The 18,402-nt window shown below is 46.0% G+C and overlaps 1 protein-coding gene across 19 annotated transcripts in view; it reads left to right on the top strand.

Annotated features, from left to right (window-relative positions):
* Positions 1-18,402, top strand: part of LOC112249011 (diacylglycerol kinase zeta) — a 121,442-nt gene that overhangs the window by 60,864 nt on the left and 42,176 nt on the right. For 4 of the 19 annotated variants that reach the window (XR_002953298.2, XM_024418568.2, XM_024418566.2 and 1 more), the window contains exons 2-17: positions 5,102-6,285; positions 7,008-7,116; positions 7,275-7,370; positions 8,513-8,590; positions 8,885-8,947; positions 9,534-9,590; positions 9,781-9,864; positions 12,549-12,617; positions 12,750-12,833; positions 13,697-13,813; positions 15,303-15,374; positions 16,182-16,277; positions 16,539-16,621; positions 16,952-17,012; positions 17,213-17,326; positions 18,056-18,196. Coding sequence is in view for 18 of the 19 variants with exons in the window: in XM_024418568.2 (XP_024274336.1) it covers positions 5,102-6,285; positions 7,008-7,116; positions 7,275-7,370; positions 8,513-8,590; positions 8,885-8,947; positions 9,534-9,590; positions 9,781-9,864; positions 12,549-12,617; positions 12,750-12,833; positions 13,697-13,813; positions 15,303-15,374; positions 16,182-16,277; positions 16,539-16,621; positions 16,952-17,012; positions 17,213-17,326; positions 18,056-18,196 (2,508 nt within the window). In the remaining variant the exon portion in view is untranslated. Of the gene's footprint in view, positions 1-3,504; positions 6,286-7,007; positions 7,117-7,274; positions 7,371-8,512; positions 8,591-8,884; positions 8,948-9,533; positions 9,591-9,780; positions 9,865-12,548; positions 12,618-12,749; positions 12,834-13,696; positions 13,814-15,302; positions 15,375-16,181; positions 16,278-16,538; positions 16,622-16,951; positions 17,013-17,212; positions 17,327-18,055; positions 18,197-18,402 lie in introns of those variants that run through there. The other 15 variants (XM_024418577.2, XM_024418578.2, XM_024418581.2 and 12 more) reach the window with 9 other exon arrangements.

The following is an 18,402-nucleotide window of genomic DNA, read 5'->3' as shown; positions in this document are numbered from 1 at the left end:
TGCATTTAACAGACCAGGATGTCCAGATCGATCAGGGGCCGGGGGTAGTGGGTGCACACACTTGGCCTGATGCCCACGCCTAACCCAGGCACATTGACCTGGATGATGGCTCCATGACACCGCCCTCATTGGAGCACGCCTCAGTAATCTAGGGGAACAGGTTGCTGTGGTTACCCAGCTCGGACTGGGTTGATAAGCTGGTGGGCTTAATGCCTCAAACCAGCAGGCATGGGGAGCTTACCCTCCTGTAGGTTGACACTCCAACCCTAGTTGTAACTAACTTGATTCAGCTTCACAACCAGCTAATTATTAGAAATCAGGTGTGCTATATTAGGGTTGGAGTGAAAAACCTACAGGACGGTAGCACTCCAGCACAGGGTTGGAGAGCCCTGGTCTATGGTCTAGGAGGGAGAAGTCTTTCTGTCTCTCTCTTCCTCTCCCCACCCGTTCTCTCTCACTGGTGCACACACACTCTCCCCCGCTCTATCTGTGTGGCATAGCAGGAGGTAGTCTCTTTTGACTCTTATCTGTGACGCGTACATGTGGGGTCTAGCGGGATGCAGCGGGCGGGAGCCAGCAGCAGTGAGAGAGCGGCCGGGAGGATATAAACAGAGGGGGTGCTATAAATAGCCCAGTACTCTTCCTGTCCCACATCATATACACTACGTGATCGTCGAACATCTCATTCCAAAATCATGGGCATTAGTATGGAGTTGGTCCCCCTCTTTGCTGCTATAACAGCCTCCACTCTTCTGGGAAGGCTTTCCACTAGATGTTGGAACATTGCTGCGGGGACTTGCTTCCATTCAGCCTCAAGCATTAGTGATGTCGGGCACTGATGTGGGCGATTAGAACTGGCTCGCAATAGGCATTCCTATTAATCCCAAAGGTGTTTGATGGGGTTGAGGTCAGGGCTCTGTGCAGGCCAGTCAAGTTCTTCCACATCAACATCGACAAACCATTTCTGTATGGCCCTCGCTTTGTGCACAGAGGCATTGTCATGCTGAAACAAGGAAAGGGCCTTCCCCAAACTGTTGTCACAAAGTTGGAAGCACAGTATCATCTATAATGTCATTGTATGCTGTAGCATTAAGATTTCCCTTCATTGGAACTAAGGGGGCCTAGCCCGAACCATGAAAAACAGCCCCAGACCATTATTCCTCCTCCACCAAACTTTACAGTTGGCACTATGCAGGTAGCGTTCTCCTGACATCTACGGTGAAGCGTGATTCATCACTCCAGAGAACACGTTTCCCCAATCCCCAATTTTATGCTATCCAATCGGTATTTACAGTCTTGTCTCATCGCTGCAACTCCCGTACGGACTCAGTAGAGGTCGAGAGCCGTGCATCCTCCAAAAAACAACCCAACCAGGCCGACACAATGCCCGCTTAACCCGGAAGCCAGCCGCACCGATGTGTCGGAGGAAACACTGTGCACCTGGCAACTGTGTCAGAGTGCACTGCATCCGGCCCACCACAGGAGTTGCTAGTGCGCGATGGGACAAGGACATGCCTGTCGGCCAAACACTCCCCTAACCCGGACGACGCTGGGCCAATTGTGCGCTGCCTCATGGGTCTCCCGGTCGCGGCCGGCTGAGACAGAGTCTGGACTCGACAGCTAGCACTGCTAGCACTGCGATGCGATTCCTTAGACCACTACGCATCTCGGGAGCCTTCCTCCGTTCGACTTGCTAGGTATTAGAGGGAGTTTTGTAACAGCTGATGCTGGGTCAGTCTACGTTTTGTTAATCCCGATCCGTATCAGGCAATGGGAGGGGCCTGTGACTAATTCATCTGTCAGGAATGGAGGCCATAATACAAACAGGAATGTGTGTGTGAGGGAGTGTGTAGACCTGTCTGTGTTTATGTATTTTTGTTACGTGTGTGTATGGTATTGTGTGTTTTATTTCCGGGAGCATTGTATTTCAAATTGATTTGTTTGGGAGTGAGTGCATGGACTGACCGTCGTGACAGTGTTGTGCCATAGAAAAACCCAATGCTTTTAAGCAGTTCTAAACGAGGAATCTATTGAGTTAATGCACAGCATGCGCTCTCTGTGACGCACGTAAATGATGCTAAATGCACATATTTGAGAGGATGTAGGCCTGGAGAGTCTAACGTTGATGTGTTGAGCTTATATTTTTTTTTTTTTTTTTTGGGGGGGTAACCAGTCTATTTCCATAACCTTGTTATCTATCTGTCAATCGAACAGTCAGTATTTAACTCTTCATAGAGTTAGTATGCAGGAGGGAGGGGGAGGAAATGATCAATCTAGGGACTTGCGAGCTTGTGTTTCGAGCTTATTTTAGCCATAGAGTTGATACAGTGATACTGAGTGAGTTTAATCATAGCCACCTTTAGGGGTTTGCTAAATGGACCTGTTGGCTACCGTACAGTATATTGTGACTACCTAGGGATAATAATAAACATAAGTCACCATTTCTAGATAAAAACATTCAAGAACTGGACAGGAGTGTGATTACATTTATCATAGATTCTGTAGCCGGTTAAGTCAACAAGTGGCAAAGACCTTGTCTGTGGTTCTGTTTTGAAAGACTGTCGCATTTTCCCTGATCTATGATTTAAACGCTACTGTACGTGAATGCAGCCACATATGCTTGAGGCCTCGGCCAGATGACTTTTGACCCTGACTCTCAGAATGCTCCAGGGGTGGGTGTGGGGGTGGGAAACCCAGGCTGGGAATACACACTGAAGAGATGGTTCATATTAGAGCCAGAAACAATCCGCGTACCTCTTGTGCTGGATTCCCGAAAGGTTTTTCAGTATGTACTTTCATCATATCTTTTTAAAGTGCAGTCAAAAATGTGTTTTCCTATGTTTTGTTTGTACAGTATTTACACACTATGAGGTTGGTTAAATAATGATAATGCCCTTTTAGTGTAAGAGCTGTTTGAAAAGACCGCCTGAGATGTTTTGATGGGATGCAGTTTTGGCCTGCCTGGTAACATACCAGGCAGTAAATTAGTTAATAGACCAATCAGAAAGCGAGATCCAAACCTCTCTGTCAACAGCTAGTTTTAAATTTCAGACCACTCCCAGACAGTCCTAGCAGAATTATTGTTTGAGAATTTGCTCTTGCTAAGAAGCTATTTTTGTTTCTTTTTGACATTTTACTTGAAACAATCACAGTAATGTCCTTAATTGTGACCCCAGAAATGATTTGAGATAGAAACTGCTGCATTGGACCTTTGTTAAATAAATGAATCTGACAGCTACAGTACACAGTCAGGTGACATCAAGCTAATAGGCCTCAGTCCTGCTCACTTATGGTGAACTAAATATCTCTGTACAATAGAGAGAGTAAGTAAATAAAAGTCCATGTCTCTCTGCATATACATTGCCTTCGGATAGTATTCAGACCCCTTGATTTAGCCTTATTCTAAAATAAAAATACTTGAGGCTTTAATCGCTGCCAAAGGTGCTTCAATAAATATCAATTAGCAAACATTTCTTAAAACCTGTTTTTGCGTTGTCATTATGGGGTATTGTGTGTGGATTGATAAAGGAAAAAAACAGTTTAATACATCTTAGAATAAGGCTGTAACCTAACCATGTGGAAAAGGTCAACGGGTCTGGATAGGCACAATAATGTGCCTTATACACTGCCGCTGTAAGACCTGTGGATGAATCCCTGCGGTTTAAGAAAATTTTTGAATCATCTGAGACTGACGTTGATCAATTTCTCACTAGGTCTTCTCTCATTGTCTCTCTTCATGCTGCATGACAGATGGGATTAATGATGCTTGTGTGGCGGAAACGATCTCTGCTCTGCGTGGTACTTTTATCCCCTGCCTCGGTCGTGCTTCTCTCCCCTCCACATCCCACCTCACCCCACCCGCACCACCCTCTTGCCATTTTTATTATTACCTTTTTTTTTAATGTCTAATGAATAGAATAAGAGATGAGAAGGATCAAAGGCTCCTTTGGCGGTTTCTCCTCCACAACCAGCCTTCATCACAAGAGAGATAGAGCGAAGCGAGAATATCCGTGACATGTATAATATTTCAAAGGGAAAATTGGCCTTTCCGTCCACTATACTTCATCCTCAACACTTCATTGACAAGGGGGCCTAGGATCTCGCTGTCATAAATACTTCACCTATCTTCTTCGTTTGTTGTTAGCATTAGCTGCCTGGCACAGGATGTGAGAAGACACCTTGTCTCCGGTGTTGGAGCTCGTCTTCAGCTTGAATCAAAGCGTTGACAGGCTAATGCCGCTGAGCACCTCCACTGCTTATACACATGTCTCTTCCTGTGAAGAGTATCTGTATCAGTCTGTATGTAATCAAAGGAGGAGGCTCTGGGTGATTTATGATGGTCTGAGATCAGTAATACAACAGCTTGGCATCCTGTGGAGGTTGCCTGAGCCTTGCCCCACGTCTCTACATCGCAACTGTGTAGACAATGGTTTATGAATTCACAATTCAGATTGTGATATCGAAGTAAAGATGATCAGAACAATGACTTCCTTTTATGAAGTTGATATCCACCCTTCCCTTTCATTGTTGGCAGAGGGAAATGCTTTGTATGGAGTTGAGGTTCATGGATAATGACACATTCTTTGGTTCTGTCAAGTGGCGTATCTGATGAGGTGATTGAACAGAATATTAAAGGCAGTTGCTAAATATATCCTCTGGCTTTGTGCCGTAGGGGCGTCACAATGGCTGTCGTGTGATAGGTGACCTGGACTCGGCTCTACTTTCACCAGACAGAACACTACCGAGGTATAGCGTTACAGGTGGTGAGTTATTGAACCGGGGCGGCTGGTCACGTTGCTTGTACTGGAGAACGGAACTGTTATCGCTCTAGATGCGTTGTCGAATGTCCCTTTGTAAGTAGATTCGGTTACTGACAGTATCACTAGTCAGCCAATTGACGTTGCTCTTTGAGCGTCTAGGCGCAGATTAGTCTCATGTGCTTTACCTTCTCTGGCAGCAGTATACAAGTTCAGACATTTCACTTTCAACTTTTCCACACAGGGGTGAAAAGAACAGTACTGTATCCCTATTGATAACAGTTGGATATTGGATTGTGTACAGTTTAAGGTTTTGCTTACAGACTGATTTTTCGTACCAACAGTCACTGCAGAGGGACAGTGAAAAGGGGACCCAGAAGCTGTGGGTTGTCATGGACACCTTTTTCCGCCGGCACTTTAGACTGAAAGGGGCTGGGCAATCCCGACACAGACGGCCTGGCGTGGCAGTGCCCACAAGCAAGGCTCGCCGGCGCTCCAGTGTAGGACTGCCCTCTGCTGGCCTGGTCCAACGTAGACGCTCTAGTGTGGGACTGCCATTCACAGGTCCTGTCGGACACAGAAGATCCAGTGTAGGCCTGTCGCCGACGGCTCAAGCCCAGCGAAGACACTCCAGTGTTGGCCTGCCGTCAGGTTATGTGGGCCGTAGATTCTCCAGTGTGGGCTTGGCCTGCGCTGCTCACCAACAACGCAGGCACTCCAGCGAGGTGCAGGGGGTGCACTGTTGTTATGGAGGCGGGAAGCTAGTGAGGACCAGATACTACACCAGGCGTCGTTCTAGCACCACCGTGGCCTGTGTCAACCCCCGCTTCTCTGTCCGCCGCCGGCAAGCCGGCAAGCTCCGAACCATCGACACCCACCTGCTGGGGCCCTCCATGCTGCTGGCCAGCCTGGTCCAGATGAGTGAGGAGCAGCAGAAGGGGGCACCAGAGACGCAGGGCGGTGAGGGGGCGTCAGGAGAGGACACTGAGAGCTGCCCCTCCTCGTGCTGCTCCGAGTCAGAGGGGGACAGCTGCAGTCAGAGAGAGTGTAGCACCAGGTCAGAGGGCAGTGGGAGTGAACGAGAGGGGACTGCGGCATCATCATCATCATATCCAGAGGGAGAGAGGACGTGGGAGGACTGGAATCAGGCTCATAGTATGGCAGCCTTAACGATGGAGAACATCCAGCCCCGGCCCCTGAGCCGCGCCCTGCGCTGCCTGCGCCGTAACTCCTCCCAGCTGCTGCCGGCAGAGGCGGTGCACCGTAGCAGGGCGGTCTACGGTGTGCACGGGCGTTATCGACACTCCAGCCAGTTACGGAGGCCTTCCACCATCTCCAACAGCGCCTGGCCAGGCAGGCTAGTCCACCCGCCCAGCCGCAGGAGCTCTATAGTGGCCTGCCACTCCTCCCGTTCCCTATATAGGAACTGTTCCGCCTGCTGGAAACCCAGAGGCCGCAGGGAGTCCCTCAGCCCCCTGCAGGGCATCTACTATGACCCCCGCCTGGAGACTTGGAGTGGGTTCGTCTCGTATGTAGACCCCCTACCTTCGCCTGGGTTACAGGCAGTGTGTGTGTGTGTGTGTAGGGGAGGTGGGCATCTATGGCAGAATACACGCAGAAAAAGTCTGTATACACAGTGCATGTTTTAGACCACACTGTTTGTTTTATCCGAACAATAAAAGGGGGAAATGCATGCCAAAGTCACTGGCCATTCCTGCCTGTCCAGCCATACCAGCACTTCCTGGTCTAAAGTGTTGATGTCAGTTAAGCAAGTGGTTGTTTCTAAACCTGCTGCAGTATGTAACTGCAAACTGGAAAATCTTTCATATTTTACACTTAACTCTGCTGATCTTTTGTGTTGCTGACATGTAAGCTAGGATTTTTGTTGAGTGACTCCTACAGCACCTTTCATGCAGGGTCTCAGTCACACAAACCTGTCAAATACCCACCTAGACCTCATCTGTACCTGACTGCACATCAGCTCAACAGGGTGTTGTCCTACCGAAGGGAAGGACAAGCAACCACTTCAAGAGCTGTATATTGCATGACGTCAGATGTACCATTTCATTATTCATCATGTGTGCTAAACCTCTCTCTTTGATCAGGGCCTACCTTTTTTTCATCAGTGAAGAGTGGGTTTACCATTAGGCACTTGATTTTACTGTTGTTGTGATGCCATATCACACTGGGAGTGTCATCTCAATGATGTTATGGCAATCCTTCAAAGGTGTTGTGTCTGTGTCTTTTCAGGAAGGCCATCGCTAAATCGGGTCTACAGCACCTGTCTGCCCAGCCCAGTGCCTCAGCCCTGGCCAAGTTTGACCCAGACAGGGAGATCCGGAGCAGCTGTGACTGGACCGTAAGTGCAGCCTCTGGCCCAGCTTATAGATCATTTTTTGTTACCTCATCATTTATTTATCCAGAGATACTGTTTGGTAGTGGATTCTATGAGCTGAGATTCCTATTTGTCAGGGTAAAAAAAAGGGTGTATTTAATAGATTCTGCCTTTTCCTCCAGGAGAACGCCCTGTATGGGGAGCACATCTGGTTTGAGACCAATGTCTCTGGGGACTTCTGTTACGTCGGAGAGCAGCACTGCTTCGCCAAGACACTGGTGAGTGGGTTTGTGTCCAGCTACCCCTGGCCCAGCCCGACATTGCAAAGCCACAGATGCTGTGAGAGGAAGAGGGGAAGGGAGGAATGAACTCATTAGAGGAGAAGTATTTGTAGTGAAACCCTAAAACTCCTTGTCACACTGTTTTTCTTCCGTCAGTGGATGATACTGTCCAGATTTATTCCACCCGGTAACATACTGTACACTTCCAGAGAATGCCGATTGTATAGCTCAATAGCTCTCTGCAACTGTAAACATTACAGTATGAGATGGTGCCATGTTATGAACACAAACACTGTCTCTTCCTTGTTTTGGAAAACTGATGGGATAATAAAAAGTGGCCAACTAGGAAGAGAACCGGTAAAACGAGCCCAATCTTTTTGGTTTCCTTCCAGATGATGCAGAAGTATGTTTTGATTGCATTATTTGTATGATATTTAGTTCTGATAGCCACCGTGTGTGACACCCAAAATGAATGTTATGCAATGCTGTATACCAGGGGTGTCAAACTCATGACAAAGTGTCTGCTGGTTTTTGGTTAGACACTTGACAGTAGACTCTTGGCCCTCTCTGGAATGAGTTTGACACCCCTTGTGTAGAGGCTCCCTCTGGTGTCCACATAACCCTAACACACTTCACCGAAGAAGTGGTGCTGCCATCTTGAGGGTGTTGCACCCATAGAGGTAGACAGAGTGCCCTTCTTTGCATCTGTGCCATATGTCTTCTGTGACATCATCGGCCGCGCCATTGAGAGCTTTCTTAATTTTAAAGTAGTCAAAGGTGGATACTGCCACCTGGAGTGTGTTGTCTGAACAGGTATAAAACCAATATTTGTAATTTACTGCCATCTGCAGTTAAGGAATGTTTGCTCAGGTGTATAATGCATTTGGCTGATCCCTCCTGAGGACTTTGATAGAATTATGGGATTCTTCCATAACCCATAGGAAGTTCCACCAAGTTGACTACTTTAAAATGGGGAAAGTCTTCGATGGCACTGCCTATGCTAAAACTGGCTTTGAGGCATTAGAGCGGTCTATCTACGTTTATGCTTGTGCCCTGAATTATCGAGTTAAATAAAGTCATTTCATTACGAGAAGGGTCATTAAATAATACTCTCTCACTCTCATCTCTTGTCACCACAGCAAAAATCTGTAGCCCGGAAAAAGTGTGCAGCCTGCAAGATAGTGGTTCACACAATCTGCATAGAGCAGCTAGAAAAGGTACGTTTCAAGCCATTTTCCCAACAAATGCTTCACAAACTTTTCTCCCAGCGAACTGTGCTTTCACCTGGTAGCAGATAGATGTTAATACATGATGTATCACCAAAGTTGTGGAAATTAGTTAACAGCATGAATACCAAGACCAAATTAGTTGCAAATGTTGAATCCCGGAAATACCGCAATATCAGCATTTTCAGATGCTGTCTGTCAAGGAGACCAAATGTTTCCATCACATCAGGCAAGATGAGATTGAAATGGTAGCCTGCCAACCTAACCCATCCTGCTCCTCTCCAGTTATTCGACACCAAGGCTATTCCAAATGAAGCCAGCCTGCTTATCGAAGACCCCAACTTTAGAGTGAGACACTCTGACCTCTCTCAGGCTGCTATGGGATATAACTAGTGCTAGGTCATACTCCTTCTCTGACCCTATCTCACTACGCTACCTGACCCATTGACCGAACCCTCCAATGCTGCACTCTGATTGGGCCATTCTCTGGATAATCAAAGTTTCTTTCCAAAATTGGGCTACTTTGATTGGTAGTCGAATAGATTGGGTCGCTCTTTCCTAGAAATGTTTAGTTGCCAAGTTGATTTCAATTTCTTTAACTTGTTCCCACAACTCTTCTAATCGGAGAGTTTGTTTATATCTATCGTTTATACTTTATCTGATGCTGTTACGGTGGAGGTGAAGGTGAAGAGCTGATTGTGTCACTGACATAGTAACACATATTGCATCTCAGGTTTCCCTTTTCAGTAAGTACTGTACTTCTAGGTGAACAAGAACTTCAGCATGTTCAGTTTAACCTGAAACCTCTCCTGTTGGCCGTTTTGGATTACTGACTCAGCATTTTATTTTGGTGCAGGGGGTTTTCCAACATTTTGAAATGACGACAAACCAAATAAATCAATGTTTTAAACCATTTGTTTTCTCCACGCCATAGATAAACTTTAGGTGTAAACCGTCATTCAGGGAATCGGGGTCTAGGAATATACGAGAGGTAAGTGCCAAAAAACTGTCATTTACATCTGATCAGCATGATCATGATACTCATACTTTATTTTCACGACTTTTTCATCCTCCTTTGTCTTGTCATTCTATGTGTCTGTCTATCTCTGTAACCCCTCCCTCTCCTCCTGCCCCTGCTTCCCTTTTGCCCTTTGACCTTCTCTCTTGACCTTTGACCTTAGCCAGTCCTCCAAAGACAAGGCGCTCTAAAGTGCCACAGGCGGATGGCTAACTGCATGGCCAGCCCTTTCCTGAGCCAGTCCCAGGTACCATCCCACCCTAACTCCCCAGATCACCCCAATCCAAAGCCACAGTTATGGGGGCAGTAGGAGAGTAATGCCTGACTAGTTTAATGAATATAAAGACTGGGTAACCCCTAAGGCCTATGGTTCTCCAGAGCTATCTTTGGGTGTCCTGGTTAAAATTCCCTCATCAAACATTTGCATTTAGACATTTTTGTCATTTTAGCAGACGCTCTTATCCAGAGCGACTTACAATTAGTGCATTCACCTTAAGATAGCTATATTTTTTTCATCTTTATTTAACCAGGTAGGCCAGTTGAGAACAAGTTCTCATTTACAACTGGGACCTGGCCAAGATAAAGCAAAGCAGAGCGACAAAAAACAACACAGAGTTACACGTGGGATAAACAAAAGTATAGTGAATAACCCAATAGAAAAATCTATATACAGTGTGTGCAAATGGAGTAAGGAGGTAAGGCAATAAATAGGCCATGGTAGCGAAGTAAGAGACAATGACATATCACAATCGTATCAAGTACATTTTCCCTCAACAAAGTATTTACCAGCCGTCAGTGCTGGTGGACAATACGTTTTTTTTGTGTGTGTGTGTTTTTTGGGGGGAGGAGGGGGTGTCAGAGGCGACGTGAGAGTTATTTAAGATACTCTTCAAAGGGGTACGGTTTAAGACATTTTCTAAAGATGGGCAAGGACTACGCTGTTCTGACTTTAGGGGGAAGTTTGTTCCACCATTGGAATGCCAAGACAGAAGAGCTTTGACTGGCCTAAGCGACCAGAGACCAGAGGTGGCAGAACAGAGTGCTCGGGTTGGGAGTTCGGCTTTAAACATAGTCTGAAGATAAACAGGTGCAGTTCCCCTTGCTGCTCCGTAGGCAGGCACCAGGGTCTTGAAGTTGCGAGCTTCGACTGGAAGCCATTAGAGTGTGAGGAGGAGCAGGATGACGTGAGGACTTAGAAAGGTTGGACACCAAGCGGGCTGCAGCATTCTGGATAATTTGCAGGGGTTGGATGGCAAAGCGGGGAGAGTTGCAGTAGTCTAGACGGGAGATGACAAGTGCCTCGATTAGGGCCGTTACAGATGTTGTAGAGCATAAACCTGCAGGAGCGAGTCACTGCTTTGATGTTTGCAGAGAACGACAAGGTGTTGTCCGGGGTCACGCCAAGGTTCTCTGCACTCTGGGAAGGGGACACCATGGAGTTCTCAACCGTGATGGAGAGGTCTTGAAATGGACAGGCCTTCCCCGGGAGGAAGAGACGTTTTTGTCGAGGTTGAGCTTGAGGTGGTGGGCTGACATCCAAGCTGAGATGTCTGACAGGCACGCAGAGATGCTTCTCACCACCTTGGTGTCAGCATGTAGGAAGGAGAAGAGAAGTTGAGTGTCATCCACATAGTAATGATAGGAGAGACCATGTGAGGATATGATGGACCGAGTGACTTTGTGTGAAGAGAAAAGAAGAGTGGGCCTAGAACGGAGCCCTGGGGGACACCAGTAGTGAGATCACGTGGTGCAAACACTGATCCTCTTCACGCCACTTGGTAGCAGTGACCTGCCAGGTAGGATGCAATCCAGGAGTATGCAGCGCCCGAAACGCCCAACCCTGAGAGGATGGAGAGGAGGATCTGATGGTTCATAGTGTTGAAAGCAATGGATAGATCTAGGAGGATGAGAACAGAGGAGAGAGAGTCAGCTTTGGCAGAGCGGAGAGCGTCTGTGACACAGAGGAAAGCAGTCTCAGTTGAGTGAGCCGCCTTGAAGCCTGACTGCTTAGGGTCAAGAAAATTGTTCTGAGAGAGATAACGAGAGAGTTGGTCAGAGACAGCACGCTCATGTGTTTTGGAAAGAAAAAAAAGAAACGATACCGGTCTGTAGTTTTTGACATCAGGGGTCGAATGTTGGTTTCTTGAGGAGGGGAGCGACTCTGGCCATCTTGAAGTCAGAGGGGACTCAGCCAGTGGTCAGGGATGAGTTAATGAGGTTAATGAGGAAAGTGAGAAATGGGAGAATGCCTCCAAAAATGGTCTGGAGGAAGGGGATGTTGTCAGGCATCCGGACCTCACTAGTCGCAGGATTTCATCTGTAGAGAGCGGGGAGAAAGAGATCAAGGCATATGGTAGTTCTGTGTGTGGGACCAGTGGACTCAGTAGCCTGAGTGAAAGGGGAACAGATGTTATCAACCTTTTTTTTCCAAAGTGGTTGGCAAAGTCATCTGCAGAGAGAGGGAGAGAGAGGAGGGGGGTGGAGGATTAAGGAAGGAAGAGAAAGTGGAGAAGAGTTTCCCAGGGTTGGAGGTGGAAGCTTGAAATTTAGAGTTATAGAAAGCGGTTTTATCAGTGGATACAAAGGAAGAAAAGATAGAGAGGAGGGAGTGGAAGGATGATGGGTCCTCCAGAAGTTTAGTTTTCTTACATTTCCACTCAGCTGCCCGAAGCCCTGTTCTGTTAGCATACTACACTTAGTAATTATTACCACAGAACTGGGTTTATTATGGGGTCCTATACACAATAATGTTCACTGTGTCTGTCCAAACCTCTGACATTTGCAAATTTATAAACCAATCAACTCAACACAAGCTTTCCTTAATCTCACTCACCATTGTCTAGATGAACAAAAAATAGGGAAATCACACTATTTTAAAATCGGCAATTGTGAGTGAGTTGATTCATGTGTTTATGAACGTCGGTTTTCCAGCCCACCGTAGTGCGGCACCATTGGGTGCACCGGAGGCGCCAGGATGGGAAGTGTCGGCAGTGCGGGAAGGTGAGCATGGTTATAATATCAATTCATTCATTTCTGCCCCATATTGCCCTATATTGCAGGATGAATGATCTGATGAAACATGTTCTTCTTGAGGATACATTACATCTTAGATCTGATTTAATTTCTCTACAGGGTTTCCAGCAGAAGTTTGCCTTTCATAGCAAAGAGATTGTGGCCATCAGCTGTTCGTGGTGTAAACAGGCAGTAAGTTGGAAGGTTGGTTGTACTGTACAGATGTAGGATCTTAATTTGACCAGCATTGTTGCAGCAACTTAATCCTGCAGCAGCGTCACCTTGTCTGAGAGAGATTTGCATGTTTATCCAAACTTCACTCCAGGGTAAGCCTACACGAAACACAGTCCTTATATTAAGTGTTTCTAAAATCCAATATGGGGCATAAATGAATGGTGGAAAAACGATTGGGACCATTTCCCTGTTTGACCGCTAGGATTTATGCCTATTATGACATCTCCACTGCTCTATTTGATAATTATATATGATCAATGTTATGATTGGAAATTGGTTTATTGTAAATTCAGCCTATGACTGAGAAACCAATCAAATCTACTACTACTACTAATATTAGCAAGTCAAAATTAGGCTACATGAAAAGTGCAATACTGTTAATACAGTTGTGTGCTATTGCCTGTTTTCAGGGAGTTTGTGTAAATCATGAACTTCATCTGCATTTGGAATTACTCAGCAACAAAAGAGTGATACAATGATGTTCTCAGAGAGAGTCTGATGCCTGCCTCTGTATGGTCTTAGTGCTGCTGTGCCTCATAAACTATGGATGATAATGGTGTGTGTGTACGTATGCTTGTGTGAGACTTTTGAGTGTCTGTGTGGAATGAAGACACTTCCAGTGGATGTGGATGCACGTGATCACTGATGTGTTGTGTGAGTGTGTACAGTAGCTGGCTTCACCCTCTGTAATGGTGTACGTATGTTCTGTGTTTACGGGAGACAGTCGGGTGAGGGCCTGTGTTGAGTGGTTTTAAGTGAATGTCGGTGTGTGATGTGTTGTCGGTGTGTATTGCGCTCACACCGATGCCGTCCTTTCCTCCGTCCGACTGTAGTATCACAACAAGGTGTCCTGCTTCATGCTGCAGCAGATCGAGGAGCCCTGCTCCCTGGGTGCCCATGCCTCTGTGATCGTACCCTCTACCTGGATCCTCCGGGTCCGAAGACCTCAGGTAGAAATGTTTTTATTAAAGTAAAATAAAACAGATGTATATTGTCACATATACCGGATAGGTGCGGCGAAACAAGGTCAGCCATGGTAGTACGGTGCCCCCAGAGCAAATTAAGGTTATGTGCCTTTGCTCAAAGGCACAGAGGTTTTTCGGCCTTGTCTGCTCGGGTATTTGAACCAGCAACCTTTTGGTTACTGGCCCAACGCTATAACCGCTACGCTACCTGCAGACCCCACAGTCACATAATACACAGTCACATATACACTTCCAAGAATTCAAATATTCACTGCCGCCATGTGAGTTTACAATGTGCACTGGCATGCTTTCCCAAATACTTTGTGGTGCCATTGCACTGAGAAGCCAACAGAGGGTAGCAGTCATCCGTTAGTTGGAGCTGTAAGCCATGCGTTTGTATTTTGTTTTTTTTATGGATCCCAATTACCTACTGCCAAGGCAGCAGCTACTCTTCCTGGGGTCCAGCAAAATTAAGTCAGTTTATACCATTTTTTTAAACATTACAATATATTAACAGATTTCACAACACACTGTGTGCCCTCAGGCCCCTACTCCACCGTTACCATATATCTACAGTACTAAATCCATGTGTACGTGTGTGTATGCATGCGTCTGTGCCTATGTTTGTGTTGCTTCACAGTCCCCGCTGTTCCATAAGGTGTTTTTAATTTGTTTTTTAAAATCTAATTTTACTGCTTGCATCAGTTACTTGATGTGGAATAGAGTTTCATGTAGTCATGGCTCTATGTAGTACTGTGCGCCTCCCATAGTCTGTTCTGGACTTGGGGACTGTGAAGAGACCTCTTGTGGCATGTCTTATGGGGTATGCATGGGTGTCCTAGCTGTGTGCCAGTAGTTCAAACAGCCAGCTCGTTGCATTCCACATGTCAATACATGTCATAAATACAAGTAGTGATGAAGTCAATCTCTCCTCAACTTTGGGCCAGGAGAGACTAATACATGAATATTATTAATATTAGCTCTCTGTGTACATCCAAGGCCCAGCCGTGCTGCCCTGTTCTGAATGAATTGCAATTTAAGTCTTTTTTTGTGGCACCTGACAACACGACTGAACAGTAGTCCAGGTGCGACCAAACTAGGGCCTGTAGGACCTGCCTTGTTGATGGTGTTGTTAAGAAGGTAGAGTAGCGCTTTATTATGGACAGACTTCTCCTCATCTTAGCTACTGTTGTATCAATATGTTTTGACCATGACAGTTTTACAATCCAGGGTTACTGCAAGCAGTTTAGTCATCTCAATTTCCACATGATGTATTACACGATTTCATTGAGGTTTAAGGGTTTAGTGAATGATTTGTCCCATATATAATGCTTTTAATTTTAGAAATATTTAGGGCTAACTTATTCAACAGTTATGATACATTACATTGTATTATTTATAGTTGATCAATTGCTGTTCCTTATATAAATGGAATACCGATGTGACATTTAATCCTCGTGTGTTATTCTTTCAGACCTCACTAAAGTCGAGTAAAAAGAAAAAACGGACCTCGTTTAAGCGCAAGTCCAGCAAAAAGGGAGTAGAGGTGAGTTTGAATTGTTGCCTCATCCGCCGCAAATGGCCTTTCCTACCGTTTGTATTGTGAGGAGACGTGAGGAGACGTACATAACTAAACATCCTTTGTTGATTAGCCTCAGGGGCATCGTTCCTCTTATACTGCAACTGTTGTGAACTGTTGAATTGGTTTTTACATTTAAATAAAATGAAACGCATACTTATGAAATGGTAACTAAAAGGACAATGTCAAGCTGATGACAAGGTATTATCGATGTAGACAGTCTTGGCCTTTATCAAATCACTGCTGACACAACCCAGCCAGGGACACAGGATGTGCTGGTCAATACGTACTTCCTGGCGACATCCAGTGTCCAATACCTTGGCTTTACTGCATTTACATGACAAGTGCATGTACAGAAATAATTCTCTCTCTTGTCTGGCCTTGCGTTGGTTAGCCAGCCCTCCAAAGACAAGGCGCGCTAAAGCGCCTCAGGCGGAGCCAGTCCCAGGTACCATCCCACCCCAACTCCCCAGATCACCCCAAAGCCACAGTTCTCGAGGCCGTATTGATCAATTCAACTGTTAGACAACTACATACTCTTTGGCTTACTGTGTCTCATAGAGAGTAGGAAGTATCCACGCAACATCAGCTCTATGCCATTTTCATTTTAGTGAGTTAATTTGGCATAATGTTATACGAGTCTGACACGATAGTTTCCAGCAAAACACCAGTCCAAGCAGTAAGAGCTTAGTGTTCTTCCCTTAGGAAACCAACACTGTACATCGGTCTCATCTTTCACCTGTCTAAATGCATCCCTTTATTTCCTTTTTGCAGGAGGCGCGCTGGAAGCCCTTCATAGTTAGACCCATTCCCTCTCAGCTCATGAAGCCGCTGTTGGTGTTTGTCAACCCGAAGAGTGGGGGAAATCAGGTGAGAGCCGTGCTGTCTGTGCTGGAGCTGTCAGTGCAGGCCCAGTGGACCGAGGCCAACACCAGTCACAGGTATAATCCTGACTGGTCTATAAGCCGTCTGTGAGATGAAACCCTGTCTGCATCTAAAAGAGTCTACCAGCAGTCCACTCAGGGCAACTCACACCTCACTCAATCATATTACTAGTCAGTTAATCAAATGCTTGTTTACTGTGACGACGGTGCGGACTTGGTAGTAATTGTGCTCCTGCTCATTTTTCAGGGAGCCAAGATTATCCAGTCGTTCATGTGGTACCTGAACCCCCGCCAAGTATTCGACCTGAGTCTGGGAGGACCCAAGGATGGGTACGTTTCCAGAACTTTGTACTAGTGCAGTCTTCTTCTTCTTTTTTTCTGACTCTGGCCTTTAAACATAAATATCTTAATCATACGTGTAAGTCTTGGAGCTCTTCCGTTACTCTGTGCTCCCTGACGCAGAGCTTCTTCTCATTACATCGAATGTATCTGAACCAAAAGAATTTGTTCTAATTCCAAAGTATTATTTTGATGTTGTTTTTGTTCTTGCTATGCATACCCTATGCTATTATTCCGACCTTCGTTAACAGGCTTGATACTGTGGACTGACTGGGCCAGAAAACTAGAAGTTGATTTTGTCTCTTGCTCTGTCTCTTCAAGGTTAGAAATGTACCGTAAGGTGCATAACCTGAGGATACTGGCATGCGGAGGTGATGGCACGGTGAGTAGGAAGGAACAGGCTTGTTGTACAACAGCAATGCCCAAGGTCTTTTTTTAAGCAATATACAGAAGTTCCTGAACTCTTTTAGCAGCAAACTTGACTTTTGTGACCATTAAAATAACAGGGGACAGTGTCTGGTGTTTTCCCTTAAAGGCATTTGATCCCATCTTAGTGATCTAAGCCCTGAACTATGTGTGTAGGTGGGCTGGATCCTGTCTGCTCTGGACCAGCTCCAGTTGAACCCCCAGCCTGCAGTAGCCATCCTGCCTCTGGGGACAGGCAACGACCTGGCCAGGACCCTCAACTGGGGTGGTGTGAGTATCTCAATCATATCTGGACAACATACACACAGAGTTTACAAAACATTAGGAACACTTTCTTTAATCTTGAGTTGCACCTGCCGTTTTGCCCTCTGAACAGCCTCAATTCGCCGGGGCGTGGACTCTACAAGGTGTCGAAAGCGTTCCACAGGGATGCTGGCCCATGTTGACCCCAATGCTTCCCACAGTTGTGTCAAGTTGGCTGGATGTCCTTTGGGTGGTGGACCATTCTTGATACACACAGGAAACTGTTGAGTGTAAAATAAAATTGCGACATTGCAGTTCTTGACTCAAAGCGGTCTGAATGGCACACTCTGAATGGCACACACTCACAATCCATGCCTCAATTGTCTCGAGGCTTAACATTCCTTCTTTAGCCTGTCTCCTAAACTTCATCTACACTGATTGAAGTGGATTTAACAAGTGACATCAATAAGGGATCATAGCTTTCACCTGGTCAGTCTATGTCATGGAAAGAGCCGGTGTTCCTAATGTTTTGTAGACGGTGTACACCCTCAAAGACAGGTTTTTCCATAGTCGTTGGGCAATGCAGATGCACAGTTAACTCTCTAGAGGACACCACAATCATGGCAATAACCACTTATTATTGCTTGAAAAATGTCTTAAAGAATTTATATATCTCAGGAGGAACTAGATACTTTCTACAATGAACTGTGTTTAATGCTCTTGGTGTTTTTTCTTCTCTATTCCTCCCCTCTCCAGGGTTACACAGATGAGCCGGTGTCTAAGATCCTGTCTCATGTAGAGGATGGGAACATCGTCCAGCTCGACCGGTGGAATCTGGTAGTGGAGCCCAACCAGGATGCTGGTGCAGAGGAGAGGGATGAGCAGCAGACCGACAAGGTGAACAAACCCCCTCTCACCTCTCGTCCCAGATCCTGCACTGTAGTCATGGACTGTCAACAAATGATGGTGTGGTGTGTGTGTGTGTGTGTGTGTGTGTGTGTGTGCTGATGGGTGATGCAGGGAATGAGGATTGATCCAATTTTAACTTAGTGCCAGCACTTTACCTATCAGATAGTGTGTTTGTAATAGCATCGTAAATCAGG

The sequence above is a fragment of the Oncorhynchus tshawytscha genome, linkage group LG04, assembly GCF_018296145.1.
Source record: "Oncorhynchus tshawytscha isolate Ot180627B linkage group LG04, Otsh_v2.0, whole genome shotgun sequence".
Lineage (NCBI taxonomy): Eukaryota > Metazoa > Chordata > Actinopteri > Salmoniformes > Salmonidae > Oncorhynchus > Oncorhynchus tshawytscha.
This window is presented reverse-complemented; position numbering and strand designations above follow the sequence as displayed.